The sequence below is a fragment of the Seriola dumerili genome, unplaced genomic scaffold (genome assembly GCF_002260705.1).
Source record: "Seriola dumerili isolate Sdu_G_001 unplaced genomic scaffold, Sdu_1.0 BDQW01000056.1, whole genome shotgun sequence".
Lineage (NCBI taxonomy): Eukaryota > Metazoa > Chordata > Actinopteri > Carangiformes > Carangidae > Seriola > Seriola dumerili.
The window spans coordinates 275,710-293,590 of NW_019174311.1; the positions used below are offsets into that span (position 1 = coordinate 275,710).

General features: G+C 42.5%; 1 protein-coding gene across 3 annotated transcripts in view; it reads left to right on the forward strand.

Annotated features, from left to right (window-relative positions):
* The window catches only part of LOC111219074 (kelch-like protein 25), a 49,823-nt gene that overhangs the window by 18,114 nt on the left and 13,828 nt on the right, over positions 1 to 17,881 (forward strand). For all 3 annotated transcript variants that reach the window (XM_022741663.1, XM_022741662.1, XM_022741661.1), the window contains exons 2-6: positions 6,087 to 6,318; positions 6,447 to 6,552; positions 7,961 to 8,206; positions 12,387 to 12,476; positions 12,775 to 12,938. In XM_022741663.1, coding sequence (XP_022597384.1) covers positions 6,137 to 6,318; positions 6,447 to 6,552; positions 7,961 to 8,206; positions 12,387 to 12,476; positions 12,775 to 12,938 — 788 coding nt within the window. In that variant the 5' untranslated portion in view covers positions 6,087 to 6,136. The remainder of the gene's footprint in view (positions 1 to 6,086; positions 6,319 to 6,446; positions 6,553 to 7,960; positions 8,207 to 12,386; positions 12,477 to 12,774; positions 12,939 to 17,881) is intronic.

Consider the following 17,881-nt stretch of genomic DNA (forward strand, 5'->3'; position numbering starts at 1 on the left):
GCATTTATTGTTGATAGCACTGAAACAAATTATGAACACTTGTAATACAAACAGTTATGTTTTTATTTACCTATAAAAATATGATCTGCGTTTCTGTGATGCTAGTGTGTTTTTTTTAGTCGGGAGCTGTAGCGTAACTTCAAGCTGATTCGAGGTTGTGTTTTGTGATTTGTTGTGTTTTTGTATTTACCGTTGTGTTCTGTGATTTGCCATTATGTTTTGTGATTTGCCATTGTGTTTTGTGATTTGCCATTGTGTTTTGTGATTTGTTGTTGTGTTTTGTGATTTTTTGGTGTGTTTTCCTATTTGTCGTTGTGATTCGCACTTCATGGCCATTGTATGTTGGGGCTAGCTGGTTAGCATGCTAATTTCAGAAGATATCTCTGAAATACAATAGATGGAGGTCTTGGTCACGACATCATCACTGTGGCTCCTTCACATACTATTGATAGTGTTAGTTAATTTTTTGAACATTTTAGACTCAAATTCTGGCCAGATCTTACACATTACACCTTTAAACCCCCCCCCTCCCCCCAGCAGGGTCTTTGTGTGTGTGTGTGTGTGTGTGTGTGTGTGTGTGTGTGTGTGTGTGTGTGTGTGTGTGTGTGTGCGCGCGCGCGCGCGCGTGTGCGTGTGTGCTACTCCAACAAAGAGCTGCTCCCGCCCCTCACACACACACAGACTCAGAGAGAGAGAAGAGAGAGACTTTTATCCAGTTTTGAGTCACATTTTTATTAAACGTCATCAGACGTCTGGATCTTTAGTTATCAGAGAAAAAAGCTTGGCAAACATTAATGGAAGTTTGCCCCCTATCCCCTCCAAGACCACCTGTGTCTGCCAGACAGTGTGGGAGACACACTGATTTTTAACATGAAACTGCTTTATTCTGTGTTTCCACTGGTTTTAATCCCCTGGTCCATTTGTTATGGAAAGGAGGGTACCTCCTCCACCACCACACACACATGTCCTCCTATACTAGTGTTTCTATGAGCACCAAATCTGACATTGATTACATGAAGTGTTTGTCAAGAGAGGCTGGGATTTTACTCCTTTTTTGAAGCGGGCTGCCCTCAGAAATGCCAGAACTGAGACTTTCCCGCCGGCGATGTTCATTAATCTGCTGCCGGTAGCACTCACAGATCAATGGACTATGCTAGCGGGCCCGTAGCCCTCAGGGAAAAAATACAGCTAGTTTCTCTGTCCTTGTCTAGTTGCTACCGTGGGCCCCTACGCAGCCACCCTTGCTCACTGGCCTCGTCCCTGACCTGAGGCAACATATGAGCACTGAGGAGGGGGAGAGGCGGAGGAGGGCCCTCTTATGTGATTCCACCTACTGACCTGTGCGGGCATCGCAGAGTCTCCCAAAGATGCACCCTGCCGATACTTTTTATTCACCGTCCCGGGCTTCTACCTGTGGGGGAGCACTCTTGCGAGCCCACAGACCTGCCCCTGTAACCTCCATCTCAAGAACCCTATCAGGATTTATACCCTTAACTAGAAGAAACCTAACAGTTATGAGGTCTTCACCGGGCTCCCAGACACCTGGTCAGCCCGAGGAGGGGTCCTTACACAGGGCAATGTAAGCTAAGCTTGAACTTAGTTTACATTGCCCTATAGGTTGATTTACTTCGTCTGAACTCAATTCTTGGAACACAGCCACAAGAATTGAAATTCACTGAACGCAGCAACAAGAGTTGTGGTTTTTGGAACATAGCTATTTTAAGCCACACTTGTCATACGTTTCATGTACGTTCAGACAAAGCCAGTTACAACCATAAGAGAAAACTTATCTATAAGAAGATAAAATACTTGAATAATAAATGAATGAATAACATTGGTAGATGACAATAATGATAACAATGATAATAAAAGCATTAATTATATGGTTTAATGAGATTAAATGATTCATTTTTAAATGATTATAAAATGAATGCATAAAATATAAAAGTGAGTAAAATACATGATTAAATGATAATAAAAAAATGAATAAAATATAAATGAGTAAAAACAAACGATAGGAATGATTATATGATTTGGCATTTCCAACATTCTGAAGACATTTTTATACTAAAACTTAAACTTCTTAACTTTTTACAGATGGAGACCCACATCCTTTCATAGAAAATAAAGATAAAAATAGGATAAAGATAAAAATAAAGAATAAATGATGGGTACAATATAAAGGTAAATAAATGTAAATATAAGCGAGTTGACCCTGCTGTTCTATCTGACAATATTCTTTGTCGGTACTTTCCTTATGGAGGAGTCCTCCTTACATTTTTGTATTTGGTCTTTTTTGTCATTTTTTTTCTTAATAAAAGCACCTCAAGACTTGTACTGTTCATATTAAATAAAGGGTTATAATCCTCTACCACCGTCCCTCCAACTACTAGGGACTATAAATGGCTTTAAATAGGTTAAGTCCTTAAAAAGATAGAAGAATAAATGTGTCTGCACATGCACTCATGCATGTGCTGGTGCTTCTCATCTTTTCATAACTCACAACACAATCCAGCCACACACACTGAACACCAAACACACTGTGACTGTTGTGGGTCTGGTCTAAAACTACATGTCATCAAGAGTGATTGTGTGTTTGTGTGTGTGTGTGCGTGCATGCATGCCTCCATCACACTCACTCACACACACACAGAGACACAGACACAAACAAAAGCAGTGTTGCTGCTGAAACTTCATGTCCTCTGTTGTGTTGTCCATTCATTTTCCTGTTTGTCTAATGTGTCACTGTAATATCACATGTTCCTATGTCTTTGTATTGCTTTTTACGATGAGTGTGGCTTTATGCTGCCTTGACTTTAGTTTGTGGTACTGCTGAGTGATGAGCTCTGCTGAAATTTTACATGGTTCATTAGTCATCACAAGGAAACAAACACTTGAACAATTTTGTGGTACTGGGGGTACCACGAAATTTCTTTTCTATCCATCAATACCAAGTAATATAGGGCCAAAATAATAAGGATAGAATAAGGAAATTTCTTCAAATGCCCATACCTACCTACCTCTGCTGACAGTCTGCTACTGAGCTAACCACTTAGCCATAAACAAAAGTCAAACAAAGTGAAGGTTTAAATATAAAGCTGAATGGTTACTAGCTAATCCTAAACTAGTTAACACCACTTGGCAGCCTATTTGCTACACTGCCTTTAAAACGTGCATGTTCTCTATTAATTAGTAAGTCAAACAGACAATGGTGAAATGATTTACTGACCTCTGTGAGGTTAGTACCCCATTAGATCAGGATATGAATAAAACTGTCAGTTAATTTGTAGACAGAAAAAAAATCGACCCATTCTTGAGAGATTAAATATTAGAATTTTAAATATAGGCTTATGTATGAGCACCTCATCAACATCAACTTGACTCCAAAATAGTGCTGCACGATATGTTAAAAAACAAAAATCATATTGCAAATATTTTGGCAGGTATTGCAATTTCAGTTGGAATGATCCTTTCATTTTTACTGAAAATATAAAGATGATGGTGTGATTTTTGTTGGTCTTCTCTTGGTATTCTTTTGTTGGGCGTTTCTAGCATCTCAGCACTTATGGTACTAACAATGCACAACAATGCAATGCATTTTATTTTTATCGAAAAAAAATTGCAGTACCTGTGATTTGGATAATGCACGGCCGTATTGTGATTTTGATTATATTTTGATTAATTGTGCAGCTCTACTCCAAAGTGGTCTCATTAGTTTGTCTGAAATATGATACTCATCACTTGAGAATGAATAGTTTTTCTTTCACAAACAACATTTAAACAAATGAGTTGGAGTTTTTAATGGCAGCTGAGTCCATGTTCTTGGAAATGTAATATTTAATTTATGAAAAAATTGTGCAGAAGTTTTTATTTTATCTACACAAATGATGCAGAAACAAATCCAAATGGTTTTTGCTCATTTTCTGGTCATATGAGGTGCTAATATCTAAAAGCAATAAACTCAAACTTTGTCCTGAGCACTTCAATTGTTAGTCAAATTATATTTGAATTTTCAGTCTTAATGTCTGGCTCATTAAGTTTTTATTACCTATTTGTATTCATGTTCAATAAAAACAGATTAAGGGATTTTCTATGTTGAGGCCTTTCATGCTTTGACATTTATCACTACAGTTATTGGGCCTGAGCCCTTCAGCTGTTAAACACACATGAATAGACCTATAACAGTCACTCAGTTCAACCAACCACTAACTTCTCTGATGAAGACGATGTGCATATTGCTGTAATGAACTGTCTGAGGAGAGAAAACCTGTAATTGGACATTAGCTACTTTGGCATTATGGATTGTGATAAACAACACAGACTGGTTTTAATTGTTGGTATTTAAGCAGTGGTGGGCTGTATTACTCTGTATGAGTTAGTCAGATGAAGGAGGTTTTCTTTTGTTGTCTACACGCTTCAGGTCAGGGTGTTTCCTCACTGTAACACAAAGAGAATGACTTTAGCCATTTACCACTCAATGTTGTAGCCTCAAAGTGGCTTCAGATAAACTACAAAAGTTGTTTCACTCCATTTCTTCACATACAGAAGAAATCTACTTATAACCAATATGGACAGAACAGGTACAGTCACTGATAATAATTCTGAGTACGAGTATGTGAGTTATGTTTTAATTTTAATACCTGTCCTTTAATTAGAGCTGAACTGAGCCATCAGGGCAGGGCACAGTGATGTACTGTATATGTTGTTCAATCCATGTTTGTGTATTTGTCTTCTCCCACACTGATTACATTCAAACATAATATATAGTACATACTGTGTGCATTGTGTGATAGTGTATGACACGTTGGACATATAATATCTAGTGTAAATAGGACGTTTATGGAAGCACATTGCATTCACCACAGGGAAACAAAATTGGAGACCTTATCTCATAATTATGACTTGCTATCTCTTAATAATGAGGAAAGATCCCCGAGTCAATTAATTAATTAAGACATTCAGATGATGTTATTGTGATTGTTATTATTATTATTATTATTAGTCTGGTAAACATTAAATGCTTCAATATTGTCCATTTTACAATAATTGTATTATTGCCAAGTGTAGGGAATTTGATCTTATGTATAATTAAAAGACAAACAGGTTAGGTGCACTACATTGAAAATACAGGTTCAACCTCACTGATACAGAAGTGAGTACACCTGTGGGTTCTAATTGGACATCAATTACAGTGAATCATTGCATAAATGAGGTGATGAATGAACCTACGAACACTACAGCTTCCTCAGTTAGGGCCTGTGTTATGAGTAATGCAGCATGCAACCCCCAGCAGAGGGTAAAAACACAGCTGCAGCAGATGTTAGAAGGAACAGGAAGAGCTACACTACAAATAAGAGAGTGTACATGGCCTTACTCTGAAGAACAGAGTTAGAGCTTCTGACTTGGCACACAGATCTGTAGAAACTTCTTCTGATTAAAAGTTGTATAAAGTTTGTTATTCATTTTCAAGATATTGACCAATAAATTTCCTAAGGGGTGGCGGAAGTGGTCATAACTCATTTATTATTGGTCCAATCATCATAAAGCTTGGTACATGTTTCCAGCCCATCTTTACGAATAGGCCTACCAAAGCATTCTCAGCCCAATCCATAGTGGGCACCACAGATACCAAAAAACATCTGCCTCAAAACCTGCTGGACAGAATAAGAAGTGACATATCGCTTGGTGTATGTGGGCGTGGCCTATCATGTATTTGCTCACAACTCAAGATGCCTTTGAGCAATCCTGACTAAACTGACTGGAGACATCCTGAGCTGTCTCCTGAACATACTCACCAAATTGTGTTACAATCTGATGAAACGTTCTCCTCCTTTAAACAGAGTTCTACCTGCAGTGACTCTGCTCAGCTGTGTCAGACCTGAAACACCTTGTTGCTGCTTGTAGCTTTAAAGAGTTTGAACATGCAACAGCTGCTTCCGATTTTTTTTGTGTGTGTCATGGTGGCATAACACCCTCTAAATGAACCTGGTGTTTTTGTGACCTTGTCTAAGTAATACATAAATGCATGTATACATTATAGTGGAAGTGTGGTTTATTTTCCTTCTCCTGTCCCTCTCATTGAACAGTAGGACAGATTATTGCAGCTGACCCCCTGGAGGTGCCTGACGAAGCCGCCATGTCGGTGACTGTTCATGAGAATCGTAAATCCCGCACCAGCACGGGCTCCATGAACATCTCACTGTTCCACAAGCCTTCACATCCTGACAGTGTCCTGACTCACCTGAACACCATGAGAAAACAGTGCATGTTCACTGATGTCACTCTGTGGGCGGGGGATCGCTCCTTCCCATGCCACAGGTAAATGCCATCAACGCTTATTCATTTCACTGGGAACATTTAATAGACACAAACATCAAACCACCACACCAGAGTAACAACTAACTTCACTAGAGACACTTTAACATCCTCTGTGTGTTTTGTTGCAGGGCGGTCTTGGCAGCATGCAGCAGTTATTTTGAGGCCATGTTCAGTGGTGGGCTACGAGAAAGTCTTGACAGTGATGTGAACTTCAGAGACAGTATACATCCTGAGGTACTGCTGCTGCTACTGAGCACAAACCAGCACAACACTCACTGATACTGTACCCTCCCCCCTTGACATTAAAGCCTCTGACAAAGAGCTGCGATGGTAAATCAGGAGGCACTTTGTGTGTCCACTTCCCCCAGCAGCTGCTAGAATCTACAAAGTCTGTTTGTGTCAGTACACCCACAGTCTGTGTCGACAGTCATTCGCCCACTAGTAACAAAAGGGCCTAATGCTGTTGGATTTTTATGGCTTTATTAGACAGTTGAAAGTAAAGATGACATGAAGTGAGGGGGAGATGAAAAGGGTATGTTCAGCCATCATACCACAGACTGTTTTTACACCTGGAACTACTGTACAGCAACTAAATCTAGTCCCAGGTTTAAACACAGATTAGATTCCCTAAGTTTTCAAAGAGTTCTTGGTCCCCTGAGAAGGTTCCTGAGGTGGAACCATCTTGTATGTAATGTTGATACTGAATTGACCTTGAATTAAAAAAGTATTTCTGTGCTGAAATGGCATGTTAGCTGACATATATGTTAACACAAAGATGGGTGACAAAAGAATAGCCAAGATAAAGTGTGTTGTTCCACCATGAGCCTCCAGAGTAGCTTCAGTCGCTGAGCCTGCTAAACATTTTGATACATGTCACAGAACAGGATCGTATGCTGCTTGCTGAATTGTATCATACAGTACACCTGTATCATGTATTCATGTTCTTCATTTACTTTGATACTCACCTTGTGATAACCTGTCATGAACTGAGCAGACAGGCTGTGGACCCACAAAGCAGAGCTGAGGCAGATGGTTAGCAAAAGACAGTTTAATCCAGAAAAAGGGTCAGAACGCAGGGAGTCAGTCAAACCAGGCAGAAGTACAAAATCGCTAGGCAAAAAACAGGAACCAGGAATCAGAATCTTAGAAAATGCACAAGGGGTCAAAACACAAGGAAAACGAGACGGAACGCTGTGACAAGAAACACAGACGATCTGACAAAGACACACTGGGAGAGGAGGGGTATAAATACACACAGGGAGAGGGGATAATGAGACACAGGTGAAGACAATGAACACTCACACACACAGGGAGTCAAGACACTGAGAAGAAACACAAACAGGAAGTGAGGGGATCCAAATAAAATAAAACAGGAAGTGGAAAAAGTCCAAACAAAACTAACAAAAGGTGTCTGCCATAGCGAACCATGACAATAACCTACAATCAGCTGATGATACCAGTCGAGCTCTGGAAAGCAACAAAACAAAGCAGATTGACTCGATACCCCACTCATATTTTCTCTTGTTTAACAATGTATGGAGTAACTCGGCCAGGTGATGAGCTCAGACATTCGAGGATTAGACTCTCTGTCACACAGTCGTACATGATATAATTTAATGTTCTTATTTCTCTCCTCCTCTAGGTCCTGGAGCTTTTGCTGGACTTTGCCTATTCTTCTCGAGTCATCATAAATGAGGAGAACGCTGAGTCGCTGTTGGAGGCAGGCGACATGTTGCAGTTTCATGACATTCGGGACGCAGCTGCAGAGTTTTTAGAGAAAAACCTGCACTCCTCCAACTGCCTGGGGATGATGCTGCTATCAGATGCCCATCAGTGTAAACGACTGTACGAGCTGTCATGGAGGATGTGTCTGTTGCACTATGAGACGGTAAAGATAACCTGAATTTGTGGTGTCCATCAGTGTATACCTGCCTAATTACTAAGTTCCTGTAGCTGTGACATGGTGGGGGCATCAGCCACATAGAAGAAGATGACACAGAGCTCCACTGCAACATTTGATAGAAGAAAATGAAACATCTGTGGTTTTAATGGTGCAATGTGTAAGATCTGGCCAGAATTTCACTTTAATATGTTCAAAAAATGAACAAACACTATCAACAGTGTTTGAAGGAGCCACAGTGATGATGTCATGACCAAGACCTCCATCTATTGTATTTCAGAGATATCTACTGAAATTAGCATGCTAACCAGCTAGCCCCAACATACAGTGGCCGTGAAGTGCGAATCACAACGACAAATCACAAAACACAATGGCAAATCACAAAACAACAAAACACAAAACACAACAACAAATCACAAAACACAACGGCAAATCACAAAACACAACAAAAAATGACAAAACACAACGCTGAATCACAAGACACAACGGCTAATTTAAAAAACACAACAAAAAATCATTCTAACTTAACTTCTAACGAAAAGGTAGGTAGGTATGTATGATCCGCCAAGATGGTCTGACAGTTTGAGTTTTTATTATGTAAATAACTTTGTTTAAATAAAAACTACAGGTCTCTCAGTCCATAACTTTTCTTAAATATATGTTTTTGATGTTTTCTGAAGCCTAGAAGTATTAAAATAAAAAACACAAGATTTATGAGCATTTCTTCCTGTGATCGCCAAAGCAGTCATACAGACCGCTGTGGCCTTAGGAATTATAACAATGTTTCTATTTCATATTTTTTGCGTGTCTATTTTTTCCCACCGTTTATCTTTTTCATTTAACATTAGGCCTTCATTTCCTTATTCTGATCTGGAGAGAGAGAGAGTGAAAGAGAGAGAGATAAAGCGAGCGAGAGACAAGTGGCCACGCACCAGATTAAGCCTACCAGCAAAAACTGAAAAGACAGGGGGAAAAAATGGACAGAGCAAAAATAAGAAGAATATACGATGTTCAAAAGGCTTTGTCACTTTCTCAAGACCTGAGCGAGGGGGTATCTAATGGTTTAATGATGAGGAAAGTCACTGTCAGCTGTCACATCTGTCAGCATGTCCACTCCAGATGCAGTCACTCCGCAAACTTTATTTTGTGAGTACAAACTAGATCTTGATTTCTTAAATAGTCGGCCTATAGGCTATAAACAGTAAACAACATCTAAAATCACCCTCATTTAGAACAAATAAAGAGTTATGATGCAGACTAATAAATTTTAATTGTGCTGCCAGCAGCTGTCCAGCTCCAAATACCTCTGGCTATTGATAATAAATAATAACAAAAAATAACAATACAAATAACAAAAAAAAAATACAAACATACAGACCTCTCCCGTGTAGTAATACCACTTCATGACACTATATGCTTTTTGAGTCAGTGTAGTGTCTAGTCTGCCCTCATTCCTACATAAGAGGACGAAGAACAGCTTCCTCCAGAGCTTGAAGATACGCTACAGCTCTCGACTAGCATCACAGAAACACAGAGATGGCTGAAGCTCCTGGAAAACAATCTTTACCTCCATCCCAAAGGGCCACTTCTGACAAAAAACCACTTTCAATGGCAAAGAAAAGAGCAGAGAAGCAAAACATGGATGAATCCTGGTGTGGCTTTCCACCACTGGAGACAGCTATGGGCGAGTAAAAAGATGTGGTTTGATGCCAAGCTCACAACTTTTCTTTTAGACTGGTGAGTAACATCTAAAGTTGGTCTTTAGCAGAAAGTATCATTAGTGCAACTGATGACAAACCGTACTGACAAACATGTCAAGTGGCATAAATGTATGATGTTGATGTTGTCGACGTTTTAGAAGTTTAGTAGAATTTAGCCTGTTCCTGCCGCAGTTGCACAGCTAGTTACGTCAGTAACTTAAGGCTTACTTTATAACTGATGACTGTACATTTACATTACTGTTACGAGATAAAGCATAATTGAAAGTTCACTGGGCCTTTACATTTCTGAGGAGATTTCAGCACACCTCTGTCTTTATCAGGACCTGAGTCAGTACAGACACCGCCCCTGCCTGTTCTACCAACACCAATGGCACGCACTGAGGAGGGTCTAGGTGAGTAAAATTCTATCACTCACTTTAACAAGTTAGACAAAGAGACTGTTTGGAACTGGTATCTTTGTTCCAGGACCAGCGGGTTCAGGATTTGCTTCTTCCCCTCAGCTGTCACACTGCTCCACTCTGCACCACTTGTCACTGTGATTATATCAGACCAACAGTGTATATATGTTCATACTGCTGATTGCTGATAATTAATATTTATACCATAGATATACCACTGCCTATATGGGTTATGTATTGCAGTACAGTATACAGTATATCCATATTTGTACTAATCTCTATTGTTTAATGGTTATATAGTGTGTACATTGAATTCTTATTCTACCTCTACTGTAGTTGTTTACTCTTCATTTCCTTGCATTTACATTTCATAATATTCATACTGTTACTAGTGTTCACATTGTTTCTATCTCAGCATGTTCGTGCCAATATTCATACTGCATTATTTTAGCATATTCATATCTGTCCTTACTATTTATTATACACACACACAGACCTAACATGTTTGAATATAAAGAACTTGTATGATCTAAACTAATTGTCCTATCACATGTTTGTCTGTATCAAGATCAGAATTTCAGTCCAGTCATCCCCAGTGATGGACCAGCACCTGCCTTTTCTTCTGCATCTGGCATCAACAACCATCAACAACCACATTACAGTAACATCTTGGAGTATTATCTCTGCACATTCTAAAACACTTTTGTACATAGTTATAGTATTCTTGTGTAGTATCTTTTTCGTTGTTTTATTTTGTTATATATGTATCAATGTATATTTATCTTTTTGACTGTTGCAGAATTTTACCTTTTTATTGTTATTTCCTATAAATATGTTTATCGTACACACCAAACACCAAGCCAAATATCTTGTAAATGAAAACCTACCTGGCAATAAACCTTATTTTCTGATTCTGCCTTTGTGATCATCCCTTCCTCATGCTGCAATGTGTCATGCAGGATCCTCTTGTCTTCATATTTTTATACGTAAATAAGAACATACTGTTTGTATTACAAGTATTTATAATTTGTTTCAGTGCTATCAACAAGTTTAACCATATCAACAATAAATGCACATATAAATAATAAATTATAAGGAACATCATGAAAAAAACAATATGATTAACTGGACGGGGGCAAAGAGGTGAAATGCTGCCCCCTATGGAGGAAGAGCAAGTAGCATGATCTTACACATTACACCTTTATAAAAAATTCAACTAACTTTACTTTGTGAGCGCAAAAGAAGCTACAGCTCCCATGATAAAAATACAAGCATGGCAGCTCAGGTACTGACATCACCATAACATCTCATTCATATAACTCATCAACGCTCACTTCTTAAGTCCTTTTAGACTTTCTAGCTCTAATCTCTGATGTTTAAAAACCTGTACATTGTCCAGTCCTCACTGTCCCACTGTTATGACAGACCAGTTAAGTAACCACAGACACTGGACTGTACTACTGTTATTACAGACATGTGAACTAACATCCAGTTATTACAGACAGTGACCTAACCACAGGCACTACACTGTCCCACTATTATTACAGACATTGAACTAACCACAGACACAGATTGGTCTCAGCTTTCACCAAGGGTGGATGAGGTTAAACTTTGCTTCCTGTTCTCTAAATTGTATGATTGGATTGATTTGGCTCACTGTGCTTTCCCTGTCAGTGAAATTGAGTGAAACAGTGTTCAGTTAATTTGATCTGTAATAATGTGTCATTTTAGAGATGACATCATAATGCATGAGCTGTGCTCTCCCCTGCTGAGGAGCTGTGTCATTAGAAACACCACTAATGACTTTCTTGTTTTCATTGGATGCAATTACTATTTTTTGTTTATCCTGTGAATCATCATGTGAATCCTGTGGGAAAATAAAACCACAGCAGGGAACAGGTTTCAGTACAGAAATGACTAAAGTCAAGTTTAATGGTGGTGCTCCCTCAGTCTTCATCTCATCGTCATCTCTGAAGTATACATGTACTGTCGATATTCACCAAACGATACTTTCTGGGTTTACTGAACACATGTTTATCTCTCCTGTAGGTCAGAGAGTCAGAGGATTTCTACAGTCTGTCTAAAGACAAACTGCTGGAGCTGATTTTGAGTGATGAGCTGGAGATAGAAGATGAACAGGTGAGTAATCCTCTCATTCCCTTTTTCCATATTCTTTCCTGCTGTTTTTAATTCCTTCTCTTATTTAATGAAGTGCTAAGGCTAATGCTAATGCTTTCTGACTGACCCCTGCAAATAGATGGGATTCAGTCCCTAATAGTATCTAATTATTCATTAATTGTTACTGAAAAGTTTCAATAATCATTTTTTGTTTTTCCAAATCATTTTAGTACCATCTATTAAAACATCAAGTGGTGTGAGCAGACCACCTGGATGCTTCTTTGTGAATATTTGATGCTTTATTGTAAACTTGTGGCAGGTTGTGTTTAACTCTGTGATGCGGTGGGTCCGATTCGATTTGGAGCGTCGGCGTCATCATCTACCTGAACTGCTGAGGGGCATCCGGCTGGCTCTGCTGCCCTCTGAATGTCTGCTGGAGGCCGTAGCCTGTGAAGAGTTGGTTATGGCTGACAAGAGGAGCAGGTAAGCTAACCTAATGAATCATTATAACCATTTAATCCTTATAATTTTACACATGGAGCATACAACAGGAGATCTGTGGTCTGTGTCGGGTTCCATTTGATGTAGGCGAGGGGTGGCACTGGGGTAGAGCGTGCAGGTGAAATGTCATCAAGTCGCCCACTCACTGTGAATTATATGGACAATGACCTGCTCTATTCACACATGGGCTCAATCAGACATACAGGGCTAACAGGGTAAAGTCCATTTAAGGTCCAGTCCAATTGGTTGTGACATTTGCATTCACACATTCAGCTCCTCCAGGTGATGTCTGTGTAAGTTCAGGACTGCAGTGCCTGTGTGAAAGTATTAAATACAACACTCTTTCTTCTTCTTCTTTCTGTCTTTGTAAAGATTAGAACATTTAAAAACACAACATGTAGGTAGATTGTGTGACAGTGAAAAGAAGCAGATAGCTCTGTCTCTGTTCTCTGCTTAAAAAGGTCATTTAAAAAATAATAGTGTGTTTTATTACACCGTCCAGTACAACTGGTGTGTGATGGTGTCACAGCTGCACTCTCATTGTGAAGCTTGACTGAGTTCAGAAGATCCCAATGATGAATACTATCCAGAACCCGAGTACCCGGCCCGGAGGGACACCGGGGCCCCGCCCTGGAGCCAGGCCTGGGGTTGGGGCCCATGGACAAGCGCCTGGTGGCCGGGCCTTAGCCCATGGGGCCCGGCCGGGCCCAGCCCGAACCGGCTACATGGGTTCGTCTCCCAGTGGGCTCACCACCTGCAGGAAGAATCAGAGGGATCCGGTGCATTGTGGATTGGGCAGCAGACCAAGGCGGGGGCCTTGGCGGTCCGATCCTTGGTTACGGAAACTGGTTTTTGGAACATGGAACGTCACCTCTCTGGCGGGGAAGGAGCGGGAGCTTGTGGAAGAGGTCGAGCAATACCGGCTAGATATAGTCGGCCTCACCTCGACACATAGCGTCGGCTCCGGAACCCAAGTCCTTGAGAGGGGCTGGTCTCTCCTCTTTGCTGGAGTTGCTCCGGGTGAGAGGCGGAGGGCCGGGGTGGGCTTTTTGGTGTCCCCCAGGCTCTCTACCTGTACGTCGGAGTTTACCCCGGTGGACGAAAGGGTTGCGTCCCTGCGCCTTCGGGTCGGGGATCGGGTTCTGACTGTTGCCGTCGCTTATACGCCGAACAGCAGTTCAGACTACCCGCCCTTTTTGGAGTCCTTGGGACGGGTGCTGGAAAGTGCCCCGAAAGGGGACTCCATTGTCCTACTGGGAGACTTCAACGCTCACGTGGGCAATGACAGCATGACCTTCGAAGGGTGTGGTGGGGAGGAACGGCCTGCCCGATCTGAACCGAATGGGCCTTGTTCCGCTCTGCTATTGTTGAGGCGGCTGTTGCAAGCTGCGGCCGCAAGGTAGCTGGGGCCAGTCGTGGCGGTAACCCCCGTACCCGCTGGTGGACACCGGCGGTGGGGGAAGCCGTCAGGCTGAAGAAGGAGGCCTACAGGGCATGGTTGGCCTGTGGGTCTAAGGAATCAGCTGTCTGGTACCGGCGGGCCAAGCAGAGTGCAGCTGCGGCAGTTGCTGAGGCAAAAACTCGGACGTGGGAGGAGTTCGGTGAGACAATGGAGGAAGACTATCGATCGGCTCCAAAAAGGTTCTGGCAAACCGTCCGACGCCTCAGGGGGGGAAGGCAGCAACTCGCTCACACTGTTTACAGTGGGGGCGGGGAGCTGCTGACATCAACTGAGGATATAGTGGGACGGTGGAAGGAATACTTTGAGGAGCTCCTCAATCCCACCAACACGTATTCCGTAGAGGAAACAGAGCCAAGAGACCTGGGGATGGATGATCTAATCTCCGGGGCAGAAGTCGCCGACGTAGTGAAACAACTGCGCGGTGGCAGAGCCCCGGGGGTTGATGAGATCCGCCCTGGGTATCTCAAGGCTCTGGATGTTGTAGGGCTGTCTTGGTTGACACGCCTCTGCAACATTGCGTGGACATCGGGGGCAGTGCCTTTGGAGTGGCAAACCGGGGTGGTGGTCCCCATCTTTAAGAAGGGAGACCAGAGGGTGTGTTCCAACTAACGTGGAATTACACTCCTCAGCCTCCCTGGTAAGGTCTATGCCAGGGTACTGGAAAAGAGGGTCCGATCGATAGTTGAACCTCAGATCGAGGAGGAGCAATGTGGTTTTCGTCCTGGGCGTGGAACTGTGGACCAGCTCTTTACCCTCGCTAGGGTGCTGGAGGGAGCATGGGAGTTTGCCAATCCAGTCCACATGTGTTTTGTGGATTTGGAGAAGGCTTACGACCGTGTTCCCAGGGGCACCCTGTGGGGGGCACTCCGGGAGTATGGGGTGGATGGCCCCTTGTTAGTGGCCATTAAATCCCTGTACCAAAGGAGTGTGAGTCTGGTTCGCGTAGCCAGCAGTAAGTCGGACCTGTTCCCGGTGAGGGTTGGACTCCACCAGGGCTGCCCTTTGTCACCGGTTCTGTTCATAACTTTTATGGACAGAATTTCTAGGCGCAGCCGAGTGGTGGACAGGTTTGGTTTCGGTGGCGGGAGGATCTCGTCTCTGCTTTTTGTGGATGATGTGGTCCTCCTAGCTTCATCGAACGCCAACCTTCAGCTCTCGCTTGGGCGGTTCGCGGCCGAGTGTGAAACGGCTGGGATGAAAATCAGCACCTCCAAGTCTGAGGCCATGGTTCTCAGCCGGAAACGGGTGGATTGCCCGCTTCAGGTCGGGGGGAGGCTTTGCCTCAGGTGGAGGAGTCTAAGTATCTCGGGATCTTGTTCACGAGCGAGGGTGAGTTTTTCAATCTGTAAAAATTGGTGGCACAGGGGAAACAGATGACCTGCCTTAGGCTGTCAGGGGGCAGAGTGACCACCAGTCTGGGCGAGATGAGGAACCTTGAGATAGACTTCTACACTTACCTCTTCGGTGAGGAGGAGTGCGTCATGGAGTGCTTCAGGGAGCTGCTGGATGGTCTTCCTCAGCTGAACCTGGGAGAGAATGCTACTCTGGACTGTGACCTGACTTTGGAGGAGTTGCCAGTTTTGTTAACCAGATAGCATCAGGACAGGTGCCAGGGATTGATGGTTTTTCCACTGACTTTTTCTTGAACAGAAAGTTATGATGATGGTTTTCTGGCTTGGGTTGGTTTACTGTAGTGGTCTGCAACTGGTGGCCCTCGTGTGAAAACTGGCCCACCAGACTATTTTGATAATATGAGTTTTTTAAACAGCAGCAGTTACTTGCAGAATAACTTTTGGCTTTTTTTCCTTTTCTTTTTTATTTCTTTTTTTTTTTTTTTGCAGCAAACCTTTATTTCAAGCTATTGTGAGCTTTTATTCTGGAAGGTAGTTCCAAAGGTTCTATTGCTTGCTTGACAAACTTCTGACAAATTTCAGTAAATCAGTCAGTCAAACATAATATGTGACTGTGGGTGGACGAGGGTTTGCAGGATTCCCTGTCACTGTATGAAAAGGCTTCATCTGCTCAGGTGAACTGGGTAAAGAATGAAGCTTTGCTGGTGAGACAGTGGAGGGATCAGGCAGTGCCCAGTTTGCCTGGGGGACTTGAGTGGGGGAAGGAGGGGTTGAAAGTGCTGGGAGTATTTTTGGGTGTGTTCGTGTTGGATGTGCTCGGTTGTCTGAATGAAAATAGTTGCTACCCCAGTTGTAATATAGGGGAAGAGTTCTGGTCACCAATAACTTGGTTGTCTCGACACTGTGGCACAGACTCACTGCTCTGACTCCACCAGAAGGCCTGTTAGAGGACACTCAGAGAGCCATCATGGACTTCTTCGTGCAGCAGCCCTCTACCTGCCTGTCGCTGAAGGGGCGCAGGGACTGATCAGCATCCAATCAGAAATGGCCTCACTCAGACTTCTGTACATGTACTGCTGTACATCTGTGGCCCAAGCTGGTTAGACACATCTTGTCTGCTGCTGAGGAGAGCTGGAGCTCTTCCTCCTACAACCAGAGGCTGCAGATCTTTCTGGACTGACAATTTTTTATACTTCTGTACTGCAGGCATGGCAGATTTTTTAAATTGCACATGACACTAATGAGACTCCAGGTATGTGGTTGTTTGAGGAAGCTTATTCTTTTACAACTTCATATAACCCAAACACAGCAATCTGCCAGCCTGTCAGCCAGAAAACCGAGCTCTGTGTGACCAGTGGAGCCAAAGGTGTGAGTACAGATTCCCCTCTCTGTCTGTAAACCCAGCTGTGGGGGAGTGACAGGAGTGAGGAGGTCAGCTGCTGTCTTTCACAACCCCCCACCTAGAAAAGTTCCAAGCTGTGGGGAAAAGGTCAAGGTTCTGCTGTTGTGCTCCTTGGCAGGGATGAAGGAGTCAAGGTGGACTGGGCAGCTGGCGGTCCTTCTACAAGCTGCCCATTGAAAAGCGGACAGCAGACTTTCACTGGAGGGTTGTACATGGGGCAATAGCTACAAACATATACAGAGCGCACCTTGATCCAGAGATGGGGGAGGAGTGTCTTTTCTGTGGTCAGAGTGAAACCTTTGCACATTTATTTGTTAAATGACCTCGGTTGTCTGCTATGTTTGAGTTTTTAAAAAGGTGGGTTCAGGGTCTGAGGGAAGTTTTTTTCTTTTGGTCCAAAATACTCTCAAAGAAAAAGACTGTACACCCAATGAGAACTTTTATCTGGTTCTGCCAAGTTGGCCATATTTTGTTTAGTCGGTTTTTGCCCTGAGGTGATGATGTCAGGTTTCTGGTAATGGGTTAATAAAGTAAAATTTAAAAACCTAAACCTCCCATCTCCTCTCCTTGTCTCCTCTCCTCTCCTCTCCTCTTGATGAACATCCCGATCCTTTTAAGAGGAGATTTGTATTATGAGCTGAGGCTGTTGATAGAGAATGAGGCCAAACCTTTAGTGAGGACATTGAATAAACATATTTATTTTGTACCT